This window comes from Typopeltis vanoorti, chromosome 17, assembly GCF_054136105.1.
Source record: "Typopeltis vanoorti isolate ZY-2024b chromosome 17, IOZ_Tvanoo_1.0, whole genome shotgun sequence".
Lineage (NCBI taxonomy): Eukaryota > Metazoa > Arthropoda > Arachnida > Uropygi > Thelyphonidae > Typopeltis > Typopeltis vanoorti.
The window spans coordinates 114,465,394-114,479,292 of record NC_143565.1 but is presented as its reverse complement, the minus strand read 5'-3'; the positions used below and the strand labels follow the sequence as shown (position 1 = coordinate 114,479,292).

The 13,899-nt window shown below is 37.2% G+C and overlaps 1 protein-coding gene across 4 annotated transcripts in view; it reads right to left on the bottom strand.

Moving 5' to 3' along the window:
- The window catches only part of LOC150097813 (synaptotagmin 1-like), a 153,763-nt gene that overhangs the window by 3,827 nt on the left and 136,037 nt on the right, over positions 1–13,899 (bottom strand). For 2 of the 4 annotated variants that reach the window (XM_090406867.1, XM_090406869.1), the window contains exon 9: positions 13,505–13,712. In XM_090406867.1, the coding sequence (XP_090262993.1) occupies positions 13,518–13,712 (195 nt within the window). In that variant the 3' untranslated portion in view covers positions 13,505–13,517. The remainder of the gene's footprint in view (positions 1–13,504; positions 13,713–13,899) is intronic. The other 2 variants (XM_090406868.1, XM_090406871.1) reach the window with 1 other exon arrangement.

Sequence of the window (13,899 nt, the reverse complement as noted above, 5' to 3'; positions counted from 1 at the left end):
AGCTGAAGGGCGTTTTATAAGCCGTTCTGCACAGTGTTATCCCTCACTGGTCAGTCGCAAACCTGGAATTTTTGGTCACCAGGATAACGCTAGTAGATCGAACGAGAAAAAAAAAAAAATTAAGAAGAAAATGAGGAAAATAAGGGGAAAATTTTTTTTTTTCCTTATCCAACACATTTTCTTTTTAAATGTGAATCCCATTTAAAGGTCGTAAACCCATTATATAAACCTTTTAGGTTAAAATAAAAGATTTACATATTTATAAATAGGACAATGTCCGGTGAAAAAACAATATTATCAAACGTCACATTCAACTTATTTGAATCCTATTTCCAACTGAAACTGGGTTAGAAATAAAATACAAATAATGGAAACGAAGCGGGGAAATAAACCGTTGGTAATTGCTTGCTTGTAGGACATAATCACTAAGTTCACTTGGAAATATTCCAAAGTACTGAGTAAATTTAAATACAAAAAATCACTGAAATGAATGACCCGAATTTAAAATTTAACGAGGTAATAATAAACCAAATCTGGTATTAAGTCGTACCAAAGTTATCCTTTTGAATAAAGAGAAATAAAGCATAATAGTTACTGTCAAACCACAGATACGAGACCCACAATTGGCTCGGTGCCAAGAAGAGTCCATTCATGTTGAAGGGGAGAAAGAAATGAGACGATGTACGAATCGGTCACCAACACGCAAAATCACGTGCTTTATACGTAAAATTTCAACTGTTATACAAGCAAAATAGTTACCACTTTAAAAACTACAATGATCATGAAAGAGAAGTCAATTTTCTGACGTGTAATAATAAACAACTCATCCCACAAGACGGATTGATTACCCTGTTATCGGAATGGATTCTCCTCCTTCTGACATGCGCAGATATATCGAAGGTTCCCGCATCTGTGGGGGTACAGTAAAGAAAGAAATACAACGAAGTCAAAGATTCGATGGACAAAATCTATTTTTAAACTGAGCTGAAGGGAAAATCGGTTTCCCTGTTTTTAGAAACAGAAGCTTCAGGAAAAGTTCAAGAAATTTTTATTTGTAAAAACAGGGAAAACTTGATAAACGTAATTTAAAAGTATTGGTTCTTGTCTAATATCCAGTCACAATGATATGCAAATACTTTTATTAAAAGAAAAAATATCCAGTAACAGTCTGAAGAAAAGGAAATACTAGAGGGAATTTCTAAGAATAAATGGACAAAATGAAAGAAATAGAACAAACAACTACGGATTAAAACATCGATTTTCTTACTAGTTTGTTAGTATTTAGCAGTATGCAGGACGAAATTGTTCGTGTATTGCAAATAAACATATAAGTTTGGAAAGCAATCATAAATCATTATTATACAATGTATGCTTTATACACGTGCACACAATGAAAGAAGTACTGACATCCAAAAACCTAAATTGCATACATCTCAACAGCGTTTGGTCCTGATTGACGCTCGTTGTCCTTTGAGGCATGACACCCACCAGTCTGTCACAAGTCAAATATTTCGAACAATTCTTTCAATAACATAACTACCACTGTTGTTGAGTACACTGATCAAGACTACATCTAGAATTCCACTTCACTTTGTTCCCAGCTTATTCTATGTTTTAAGATCAAGATTCTGTTCAGTTTTTCCTCATTATTTACATAAAACCGTACGGCAATGACACCTGCATAATGACATTGCGCGTAGTCATGTTGGAAAAATAGATCAGTTCTGACCCCCCCAAAGACACAAAATGTAAGAAGCATTGTATTATTCATAAGTGTTACATATCCGCCGGCATTCATCCTTCTAGTCAGAGGTACGAGTCCGTACCAGGCGAAACACCTCCAGACCATTCTACATCTCAAACCAAACTCCACATTTTCGGAGGTTGCAAACGAGCATAAAGTATTCTGTACTTCCTATGCTTGTCCTTCCGATATAAAATGACTGCAGAGTGACTTTTTTATCACATGATTAACTTCCAGTGCTCCATGGACCAGTTATGATGTTCTTAATTTCTGTAGAAATTTTGGAATACGACTATAGATTCTCAAATGCACCTAACTTGTTCTGACATAGGGTGGAACGCAGTGCCTCCGAGCTTAGGTATTTGTACACCTACGCTCAGAATTTTTGAAAAAATTCAGTAAGTATTTTCAAAACAGTTATGTCTGTACAAAAGCATAAAGCGTACTGTCTAAAAAAAAAAAAAAAGGCATGTTACTGAATCAGGATCACTTCTGATTCATCTATATATATATATATGTTACCGGCAAAGTGTGAAAAGCAGGCATTCTATAGAATGCGTGACTTTTTTAAGGCAAAGTATGAAATGTCTGTTTTATTTTAATATTTTACATACTTTCTCTAGGCATTGTATAGAATACCTAGCATTATATAGAATGACAAATACTATTTCAGCAAAGTATGAAAAAGGCTTTTATTGAAAAGATGCATGTGAAAATGTAAGAAGTACAAAATGTAAGATACCGGAATTTTCTACAAAAAGAGAAAACGACCAGTGCTGAACTACTTGTTGCTACAAGGTAGACTGGAATGACATTTTGAATTGCACTTAACTGTCTTTTTCATACAAAAGCACTTCAAATATCGGCACTTGGTCTTGCAAGTACACCTCACGAACCCTTGGCCGCTACCCGTGGACAGAGCGGAAGCTGCTGACCGGAGAGCTATTTCGTGGTCAGGAATGTCTCAGTAAGTCCTTGGGACATAAAGTGAATTGTGATCTGGCATAGAGTTGGTTAAACCTGAAGGAACTACCAAAACAGAATATAAACATCGAAGAACTTTGGTGCAAATTAAAGAAAATAATATTAAGATCGGCAGAAAATACAATAGGTTACACAGAAAGAGAAAGTAAAAAGGATTGGATCCCGAATGAAGTAAAAAGGTTAAGCGATCAAAGGAAAAGCATGAAACTAAAACAGAACTATAACAGAAATGAATACAATAGATTAACCAGAGAAATTAGAAAACTAGTTAAAAGATACAAGAATAACTGGTTAGAAGAAAAATGCAAAATGGAAGAGAAGCTATCAAAAGAAAATAATCTTCATGGATTACATAAACAAATAGACCAAATTAGTAAGACACGGACAACAAAAATGATAATGATCAAAAACAAAGAGGGACAACTAATTGAAAGTAAAACAAAAAGAATGGCTAGATGGGAAGAATACTTCAAAGATTTATATAATAAAAACAGCTCCCAGGATATTACGATTCCAGCCACTGAAATGGAAGAGGAAACAAATATCTTTACCAAAGAAATAATAGCACACAGCGTAGAAAAACTCAAAACTAGGAAAGCACCTGGCATTGATCAAATACATGCAGAATTCTTAAACGCAGGAAAGGAACAACTTTTGGAACCATTAAAAACATTATTTGAAACGATCTACTAAAACGAGTGCCTACTGATTGGACCAAATCAGTCTTAACTCCTATATACAAAAAAGGAGATAAAACAGAATGCAATAATTACAGAGGCATTAGCCTCCTCAGTATTCCAAGTAAGGACTTTATGAAAGTACTCCAAAAACAAATTAAGCCATATATAGAACTGTGCACTAATAGAAGAACAAGCCGGTTTCAGACCAGGACGAAGCACAGTTGATCAACTATTCACCTTAAGACAGCTAATAGAAATGACACTAGAATACAACCAGAGTTGCTACCTAAATTTCGTAGACTTTCGTCAGGCATTTGATTCAATCCGTAGAAGAGAACTATGGAAAACTACGGAAGAATTTGGAATTCCCAACAAAACTAGAAGAATAATAAAGAATCTGTATGAGAAATCTGAAAGTGAAGTACGAATAGGAGGACACCTTAACCAACTGGTTCCACACAGAGAGCGGAGTAAGACAGGGATGCAATCTGCCACCAGACTTGTTCAATCTTACACTGGAAGCAGCAACCAATAAGGCCTTAAACAAAGAAGACTCCGGAATCAAAATATATCGGAAAAATGTGATAAATTTAAAATTTGCAGACGACATTGTATTACTTGCAAGCATAGAAGAGAATCTACAGCGAATTTCTGATAAAATAAAGGAGGAGTGTATAAAATCTGGATTAAATATAAATATAGACAAAACAAAAATTATGCAAACAGGAAAAAGAAGCACCAATCTGAAAATTGAGTTTGATAGTAAGAATCTAGGGCAGATAGAAAACTTCACCTACCTTGGAGGAGTTATTGAGTACAATAACGAGTATAAAAGATGTAAACAGACGAATCAGTCAAGCATCCCAAACTTTTGGACAACTTAATAAAATATGGAAGTCAAGACATCAAACAAGTAACAAAAGTAAGAATCTATGAAACAATGGTCCTCCCAATACTCCTCTATGGAAGTGAATGCTGGAATCTCAAAAAGGCTGAAGAGAAAAAATTATTAGTTACTGAGATGGGTTGGCTAAGAAGATTACTTGGAGGATCTCTGCTGGATAGACTAAGAAACGAAGACATAAGGAAACGACTAAATCAAGAAATAACAATAATAGAGAAAATTCAAGAAAGAAGACTGCGATGGTTTGGCCATGTGACCAGAATGGGAACAGAAAGACTACAAATTAAAGCCCTGAATACAACGATGGAAGGTAAAAGATCCAAAGGATTGCCCAGAATTAGATGGATAGACAAAATAAAAGAGGACCTGAAAACCAAATCACAACAAGCGACACCAAACTGGACAGAATTGTTCGGACTCTCCCGGGACAGACAGAAGTGGAAAGAGTTCATTCGGCCTCATCATCCTCCCATAGATGATGGAAGAGAGAAGAAGAATAGAGTTGGTTTAAAATTCTTTCAGCAGTTCCAAGTCGGTAAAAACCATCGTCTGTCACATTCATAACAACCGCCAGCAGATTGCGCGAGTCACGCCGTCCCTTGTCGACGTCTGGGACAGAAACTCGCGCAGTGGCCCCCAAAGGTGCAGGAGGAAATTTATTGTTGGAATCCATTTTCATTTTTTCGGCCTGTATTTCGCGATTCAATTTAGATCGAATTTTACCTTCGACAGCATTCTCAATATTGAAGCAAAGAGTACACAGAATATTAACATCATCACCTTCTATTTTCTCACCTCCATCGTCTTTACTCTCATGTTCATAGGCGGCATGAACCTAACTTAACCTACCCTAAACGTAACCTAACCATTATGGGTTAGGTTAGGTTTAGGAAGTGCCCTGGCTCTCTGTTTGAGGCGAGCGTCGAAAGTCACGTCACTCGCCTTGCGACATTAAAAGTCACTGCCGGGAGTATTTTATACTTTGCCGATTAGCCTTTTGGCATTCTATAGAATGCCTAGGAAATGTGTGAAAATCTAAGCGTTTCATACTTTGACGTCTCACTTTCGGCATTCTATAGAATGCCGGTTTTCACACTTTGCCGATAACATATATACACACGAGGGTGGTCTGAAAACTTCTCTGCCTAACAATGAAAAAACGAATTTATAATTTAAAAATTATTTTTCTTTTACAACATAATCTCCTTTAAGACTAATACATTTATTCCAGCGCCATTATCCCGTTCCTGTAGTGGTTCTCAGTAAGAGCTGCAAAATAGGAAGAGTTTTAGTTTGGGAAGAGATAGAAGTCAGAGAGAGCCAAATCTGGGGAATGGGGTGGATGTTCCAACAATTCGTAGTTCAGATCCCTTAATTTTCCCATTGCCAAAACACCTTTGTGGGCAGGTGCATTGTCCTGATCGATTTTTTTCTTCTGCAAACTGGGTGTTTTCTCATGAATTTTTTCGTCCAGTCTGGTTAGAACATCGGAATAATGTTCCCCTGTTATTGTTTTACTCTTTTCATGATAATTAATAAACAAAATGCCTTTTGCATCCCAAAACACCGATGCCATGACCTTACCTGCTAATAGAATCGACATAGTCTTCTTTGGCGCTGAACAACCGGCTTCTGTCCATTGCTTTGGCTGCTGTTTGAATTCTGGTGGGTAATGGTGAATCCAAGTCTCATACATAGTAATAAATCGACGTACAAAATCAGTTTTATTCTTATTAAAACGCTCCAAGCATTGTTCAAAGATTTTCATGCGAGTGCGTTTTTGATCTGCTGTGAGCAAGCGTGGCACCCATCTTGCGTAAAGCTTTTTCATTTGCAATTCTTCATGCCAAATATATCCTACAAGTTCTTTTGAAATGCCTATAATCTCAGCAATTTCAAGCACTTCGATTCGCCTGAATCGAAGTGCTTGAAGTCGTGAACTTGATTGATATGAAATTGTGAACTTGATCGATATGATATTGATCAAGTGCACAAAACCATATCGTGCACTTGATCAATGATTTCTGGTGTTGTTGCAATTTTTGGACGTCCTTCGCGTGGATCATCTTAAAGGCTGATATGGACACGTTTAAACTCAGCAGCCCATTTCTTAATTGTCGAAAACGAAGAAGAATGCCCATAAACGTTTATGAACTTCGAATGAATTTCTTTTGGCATTAAACATTCTTTTACAAAGAACTTTATAACCACACAATTTTATCCATTTCAAGGGACACCGACAACACTTTGGCTTCCGACAGCTGTATAAAGCAAACTATTTGATAGAATGACTTGCAGTTTCACATCGATGCTTAAGACAGATGTACCAACTTAGAAAAAAAATCTTGTCGATAGTGTTGCCATCTATCGTGTATGTATATAATTTTTCTGAAATCATGCTATGTATCCTGAAGGGCATATAGTACGATTTCAAAAATAGAATTCCGGTAAGTCACGAAAAGTAGATAAACAAAATATATGTAAACAATGATTTGGAAGTTAAGAATCGGTATCAAGAATATTGTTTCTCAAACTTTTCTGGCTGCGACCCATTTGGACAAAGTTAATCACTTAGTGGCCCACTATCCCCCATACTCCACCTTTTACCGACAGGTCATATTTTATAACCAAGCCTTCATACGCAGCCTCTAAGTGCAAAATTGTGGTCTAGTTGGCATAACATACACATCCTTAATATTTTTCAGTGAAAAGGTTTTAGCTAAAAAAAATTAGGATATGAGTGGGAACAGTGCCAGCTCGAGGACATGTGGCGCCCCTAGACCAGTTTTATCAACGCAGTGTAAGACAAGACATGGCATCATAAAATTATTTATTGTTAAAAGCAGTTTATAGTTATTGCCAAAAAAGTGGCAACTTTTTGTTTTTGTACTATTACTTCGACTAATATTATTACTTTTTTTGTTCGATGTTGACGCCCCAAAGCCATTGCGCCTTTTCTTGTGCCTAAGCCCTGAGTGGGATATATTGTGAATTAAAGCAAAAAGCACTCCCAAAGTATTTATTTGTAAAGTATGAATTATGTAAAAACATTCTTTGCGATATATTAAAAATTCTATTAATTATGCTAAACCGTAGCTGAATCCCACCACGAACGGACGATGAGTTAGCAGTTCTCATGAGACAAGGCGACAGGGTTTTTTCCTTCCTGCAACGTGAATTTTTTAAGTCCCAAAAATCTAGCCAGAGAACACAAAATTGACAACATTAGCATTGTGTCGATAGGATTAAGCAACCTATCACTGCATTGTTCTAAGAAGCTAAGTTACTTTGCCAAGTGAGGTGAATTGGAGGATGAGATTTTAATAAGTTCGTTGAAAATCCCTGTTATACAACCAAGTGATAACTAATGCAAACATCTAAACTACTAATTATGCACTTGTGTCCAAATCCTAAGGGCGAACATTAATTATGAAGATTACAACCGCAAATTCAGACGAATCAGCTTGTGCCAGTTGTATATAACTGACGATTTCGAGTTCAAATTGCGTGCAATGGAGTCACGTGGTAGTACTCAACGGGATAAAAGGAAAACAGCTGTGCTAAGCGAATTGTGTTTAAAGAAAGCTTTTTCGTGAAGGAATAAAGTTGCAAACTTGAATGTCTTGTAATGTCTCAAAGACATCACTAGATGGATTCATTCACGGAAGAATATTAGTGGAAAGCTTGAAGAAGTTCGCAGAATTACTGATATTGCAAGAGAAATTGGAATCTCACCACATAACGTTGTATCTAGACTCTTGGCAGCGTTTTAAACCAATGGAATGTGTTCAAGACGTTTATTAAGAGGGCCCTTGCTCTACCACGAAGCATGAAGACAAACAGATTTTGGTTATAACAGCAAAACGCAATCGACGCATTACTGCAGGTCAGCTCGCAAGTCGGCTCCGTTCAAGCACAGGTATGCGGATATCTCGACAAACCGTGGCAAGACTTCTGCGACAAATAAGCCTATACGTCCAAAGGCCTGTAGTTTGCGTCCATTTATCCACCGTTCATCGTAGGGCACGCTTGCAATGGTGTTGTATCCATAAAAATTGGACAAGACACTAATGGGTTGATGTACTCTTTACAGATGGGAGTCGTTTTAGTCTTTCCCCTGATTCTGGGCGACACTTAATCAACCGTGAAAATGGTACTGCTTAACATCATGAGGATGTTCTCGAAAGAGATACGGCGGTGCTGGGATCATAGCGTACGGAGGCATTATGCTTAATGGAGGCACCGAGCTACAAGTGCTGGAAAAAGGGACTGTGACTGGTGAACGATATTGCAACCAAGTTCTTCAATGTAATGTTCGATTTAACAAGACTTCTTTTTACCCTGAAGAATTAAAAATTCCAAACAAGATGGCAAGATGGCTGTCTGAAGTCCACAATGCAGTCTGTATTACAAATTAATGATTCGCTAGTTGGGAATCGGAACATATTTTCTAAATGTCGTGAGAAAACGTTCGCTAAATGGTTACGAGGCTAATGTGTTACATTTCAGCCATTCTTCTGGCCGATTTCGCTAAACGAAGCCAGGTTTCCTGCGGGAACAATCCTTCACCTTTGAATCAGGTCGTTTTAGCCCACTAAAAGCAACATTTCTTTCAAATATATTATTTTAAATTGTATGTGGATAGTGAGAATATTATAGATCCATCATTATTTTATAGCCAAATAAAATGAAACTTCAAAACTTTCGAAGTTTATGAGAATATAATCTTCGGCATTGGAGTTGGCTTGTTATGCACTACTTAAGACGAGAGCTTTGCTAAGTACTCCGTATATTCGCCTTTTATTAGTACTTTTATTAGTGCAGGCTCTATATTCTGATATTTATACTGGCATGGGGACTTCATGGCTGTCGTTTAATAAATGAAAAAACATACTTCCAATAAATTTAAAATCATTCTATATAATTTAGGTGAAATAATTAAACTAATTAAAATTTAGGAGATAATTTTAAGAAATCTTAAAAATATCTTAAAATTAATGGAATTTTTAAAATACACTTATAAATTAATATTATAAAATTTATAGATCTCTCTTCTCTTCTTCTTCTACAGCTTGAGAGGAGGGATCAATCGACCGTGAGATGCGGTGATTGATTTATTCAATCCAATACCCTTGGAGGTAATGGATGGCAATGCTGTAGCCAATGAAGTTCTAACTGAGGCTCGGCTATTGCTGTTACCCTCCTGCCATGATCAGAGCTTTAATAGCTCAATAACACCTTATCCCTATACTGTCCTCTACAGATAACGGGGAAGATGAAAAGCATTCTGCTTCGCCCCTTTAAGCCAGTCCTTATAAGGTCTACAGCTTGATTACGCATGATATTGGACGCACCGTGGTTTGTAAGGAACGTGCAACTGCATAGAGATACAAACATCCCTTACATCTACTCCTTCCTATTAACTACAGCAGAAAAATTTTTTTCAAAGATCTCTACACACCCCAACGATCTAGTTAAACAAGCAGCAAACTATGAAGAGACTGACCTCTTCAAATACAAGAGGCCAAAAGCCATCCTAAATACTTGCAACAATGACTAATCTCCGTGTCCCCCAGGGCGAGCTCTCAGCTCATAAATCTTTCCTTCAATTCATCCTCCTTATCAGACAACGGGGAATAAAAGCATCTTGCTTCACCCTTCTGGCCAATGATGTTATGTTATGTTATCTACAGCTTGAGGGAGATTGGAGGAATCAATCGACCGTGAGATGCGGTGATTGATTCATTCAATCCAATACCCTTGGAGGGTAATGGATGGCAATGCTGTAGCTAATGAAGTTCTAACTGAGGCTCGGCTATTGCTGTTACCCTCCTGCCATGATCAGAGCTTTAATAGCTCAATAACACCTTATCCCTACACTGTCCTCTACAGATAACGGGGAAGATGAAAAGCATTCTTGCTTCGCCCCTTTAAGCCAGTCCTTATAAGGACTATTCTACAGCTTCTCCCACTTAAGTGGGGTCACTGTTTGTTATAAGTCTCCTCCACACCTTCCTGTCTTGGGCTGTCACCACATCCAAATTCTTCATCTTCAAGTCCTCTTCTACCAGCTCCCTCCATCTCTTCTTTGGCCGCCCACGCTTCTGCACATCCATCTGCATGACCCTTCTTCCCACATATTCGTCCTCCCTCCTCATCACATGACCAAACCATCTCAACCTTGCCTCCTGTATTTTCGCTCCTAAGTTCGTAACTTTCACTGTTCCCCTGACATAGTCATTTCTCAGACGATCCTTTCTGGTCACACCGCACATCCACCTAAGCATTCTCATCTCTGCTACTTCCATCCTGCTGATGTTATTTTTCCTCAGGGCCACAGTTTCTATAGCATATGTCATAGCTGGCCTCACTACTGTCCTATAAATTTTGCCTTTCAGACTGATCGGCACCCTCTTATCGCATAACACTCCAGCCATCTCCCTCCAGTTCCTCCAACCTGCTTGTATCCTGCATCCCACTTCCTTCTCAATAAATTTAAAATCGTTCTATATAATTTAGGTGAAATAATTAAACTAATTAAAATTTAGGAGATAATTTTAAGAAATCTTAAAAATATCTTAAAATTAATGGAATTTTTAAAATACACTTATAAATTAATTTTATAAAATATATAGATAATTGTATAATTTTTTAAAGTATTGTACAATATTAATATTAATAATACTAATATTAATCCTAATCCCCCGTGAATTCTGATTCTCGTAATATTTGGACACCAACACAGGATCGCTGACAATTTTAATCTTAATCTTAATCTTAATCTTAATCCCCGTGGATTCTGATTCTCGTAATATTTGGACACCAACACAGGATCGCTGACAATATTTTCGTCTAGGGGCGATTTTGTTGTCCGGCGGTGCGGCTTGCGAACGCTAGTACGCATGCGCCAGGCCTCAGTGGCCCATGCGTACCGTCACAACAAACAATTACCTCGTGAATACCGATTCTCGTCCAAGCCATCAAAATTTTGATTCCATTTGCAACAACCTATTTGTGTGAAAAGACATTCTCATCTCTGACGGCAATTAAAAACATGTCGTCTTGAAATAGAAACGTTGCAGTGACGTCATTGGTGCCAAAAATTCACAAACGTATTTAAAACCAGCAGCATATATCACACTAATAATTCAGTTATAATTAAACAAGTGCATTTCATATTAATAAAATGCAACTTTTATGATCATTATTTTGAACCTTTTTGAAAAAATTCATGGTGGTGGTCCGCGGGATTTAAAAATTGTGAGTTTAGTGGTCCGTGAGGTCCAAAAGATTGGCGACCGCTGCCTTAAACATTTCGAATTTCTGCGATGTATTGACACGGCTAGGAAAGACAAATAAATCACGATCCTGAATAATACCACTTCGTATTCCACCGCTAAGCAGAATAAGAAGACTCGATTCCAGCAACAGATATTCAAAGAAAACATTAGCTCGTCAAAGTCTAATGACATAGCGAAATATATTTGTTTTCCTAACGACTTATCTACGTACAAAATTCGCTACCAGAGAGATGACGGCAAGGCTGAAATCAAACAGAAATACGTTCCATCTGTAATCCTTCATAAGCTTCGCATCTCTAGAATTTCTCCAGGCTATTGATTCTCTGATAGCTGGGAAAGCAACTGGCCTGGATGGCATCTCTCCGGAATTCATAAAGAACTATGGCCCCAAAGCCATTCAGTGGTTGACTAATATGTGTAATATAACATTTTATAGAAAGGAACACTGCCAACCCTCTTTAATAGCTAATCTAAAACCTCGTAAAGACCCATCTCTTGTTATAAGTTATCGAATCGTTTCTTTGTTAAATATCTGCCTGACACTTCTTGAAATATTGCTGTACAAAAGGACTTATCCAATCATATAGAGCAAGATAGTCATAAAGAAGGCTGGATTAAGCCTAACCGAAGTTGTTGTGATCAGGTGTTAGCCAAGGTGTGAGCTAGTGATAGAATTGATTACTTTAAATAGTAGTACTTACGCCCCAGTCACAGAAAACTGGTCGCTGCTTTCCATTTAAATAACAACCAATCAAACTATGCTAGTAAAGTCTATTTCTGAAATGGTATGTTAAGATACAACAGAATCTCAAAGTATTTTAGAGTGACTCTAGACAGATCCTTGATTTTCAAAGGTTACTTTGCATTACTGACAAATTAAAAACTCGTTATAACATCTTCCAGAAACTAACAGGCTAACATATGACAGATGCCAGAATATCACACACGGCACCTCTGTTATTCCACAACGAGGTTCCAGTGTGGCACAGAATTCTGCAGTGGAATACACTAACTGTTCATTTCACCATGCCATGAGATCTATCTCTGGAACAAACACCAACTTCTCGCATCCAACTGTTGATTACAGAGAAAAAGGTTTTCAGACAAATTGTGGAGTAAACCTCCCCAGGTTGTCTGGAGCCAATAGTGACTTGAATAGTCAATAGTATAGGCAATTCAATAGTGACTTGCACAAGCATCTCCCACACATTTCTTCAGAGGCTTCAGTCTAGACGACTTACTTGGCGAACGGCTGTGCAAATGTGTCTCGAGGCCTTTAATATCACAATAATCCGGAAACTTTATTGGTAGAAACGCACTTCTAATTTGCCTGTCACTATTCTTGATCCAACTAACAGACTTAAGGGCTTTGATCTGCGGATATATGGTCTGCACTTAACAGGATCAGGACAGCACATGGGAAATGCAAACAGATATTCCATGGAAATGGATCGACTCCCCATATTGTGATACTGTAGTTTAGATCATTAAATATATCGTTAGTGATTGCTATTATCCTGCCCTTACGTGATTTCCATTATCTTGCCCTTATCTCGGGACTTATATGGACTTTTTAATGTTAAACCTGAAGATTATCGTGGATTCAGAATCTGAATGGTAAATTATGATGCCTTTTTGTTTTTGTAATTTTATGTAATTATATAATTCATGTAATATGCTTTCACGTGTTTATTGTCATCATTTTTAATATCCACATCATTCGCTAAATACAATATCGTTGATTACTTTGGTTGCAGTTAGTTGAGTTAATAAATATCTTCTAGCAATAAAATTTTATATTGCATAGATATTAAAAATGAGCAATTCTTTATAGTTTAATATGCATGCATCTAAACTCTAAGCTAAAATAACGAAAAGTCACATGTTTTACCTTTCGACATGATTTAGTTCTCCTGACCATCTTGAGGATCTTTCAGAGAATGCCACTGGGCAATTGGACGTCGAGGTGAGGCCAACATGTCCATCCAGTGACGCAATTCTGTTCCGCTTGCGTTACATCCTAGCACTACTTTGCCTATGGGTTCCGAAGTTCCTATACGATCATAATCAACGACCGTCACGACTAAATTCACCTTCTTCTTTCGGAATGGTGTAAGAAAAAACAAATTCCAATCAGGCACAAGTATCGACAATAATATTATACAGGGTTTTAATAATAACTTAAACTTTGTAGATTTGATAGACGTTTTGAAACAAAGAAATAACAGTCACAGTTTATATATTCTCTCTCTCTCTCTTTTATTCACCCACACATGCTATTATAAA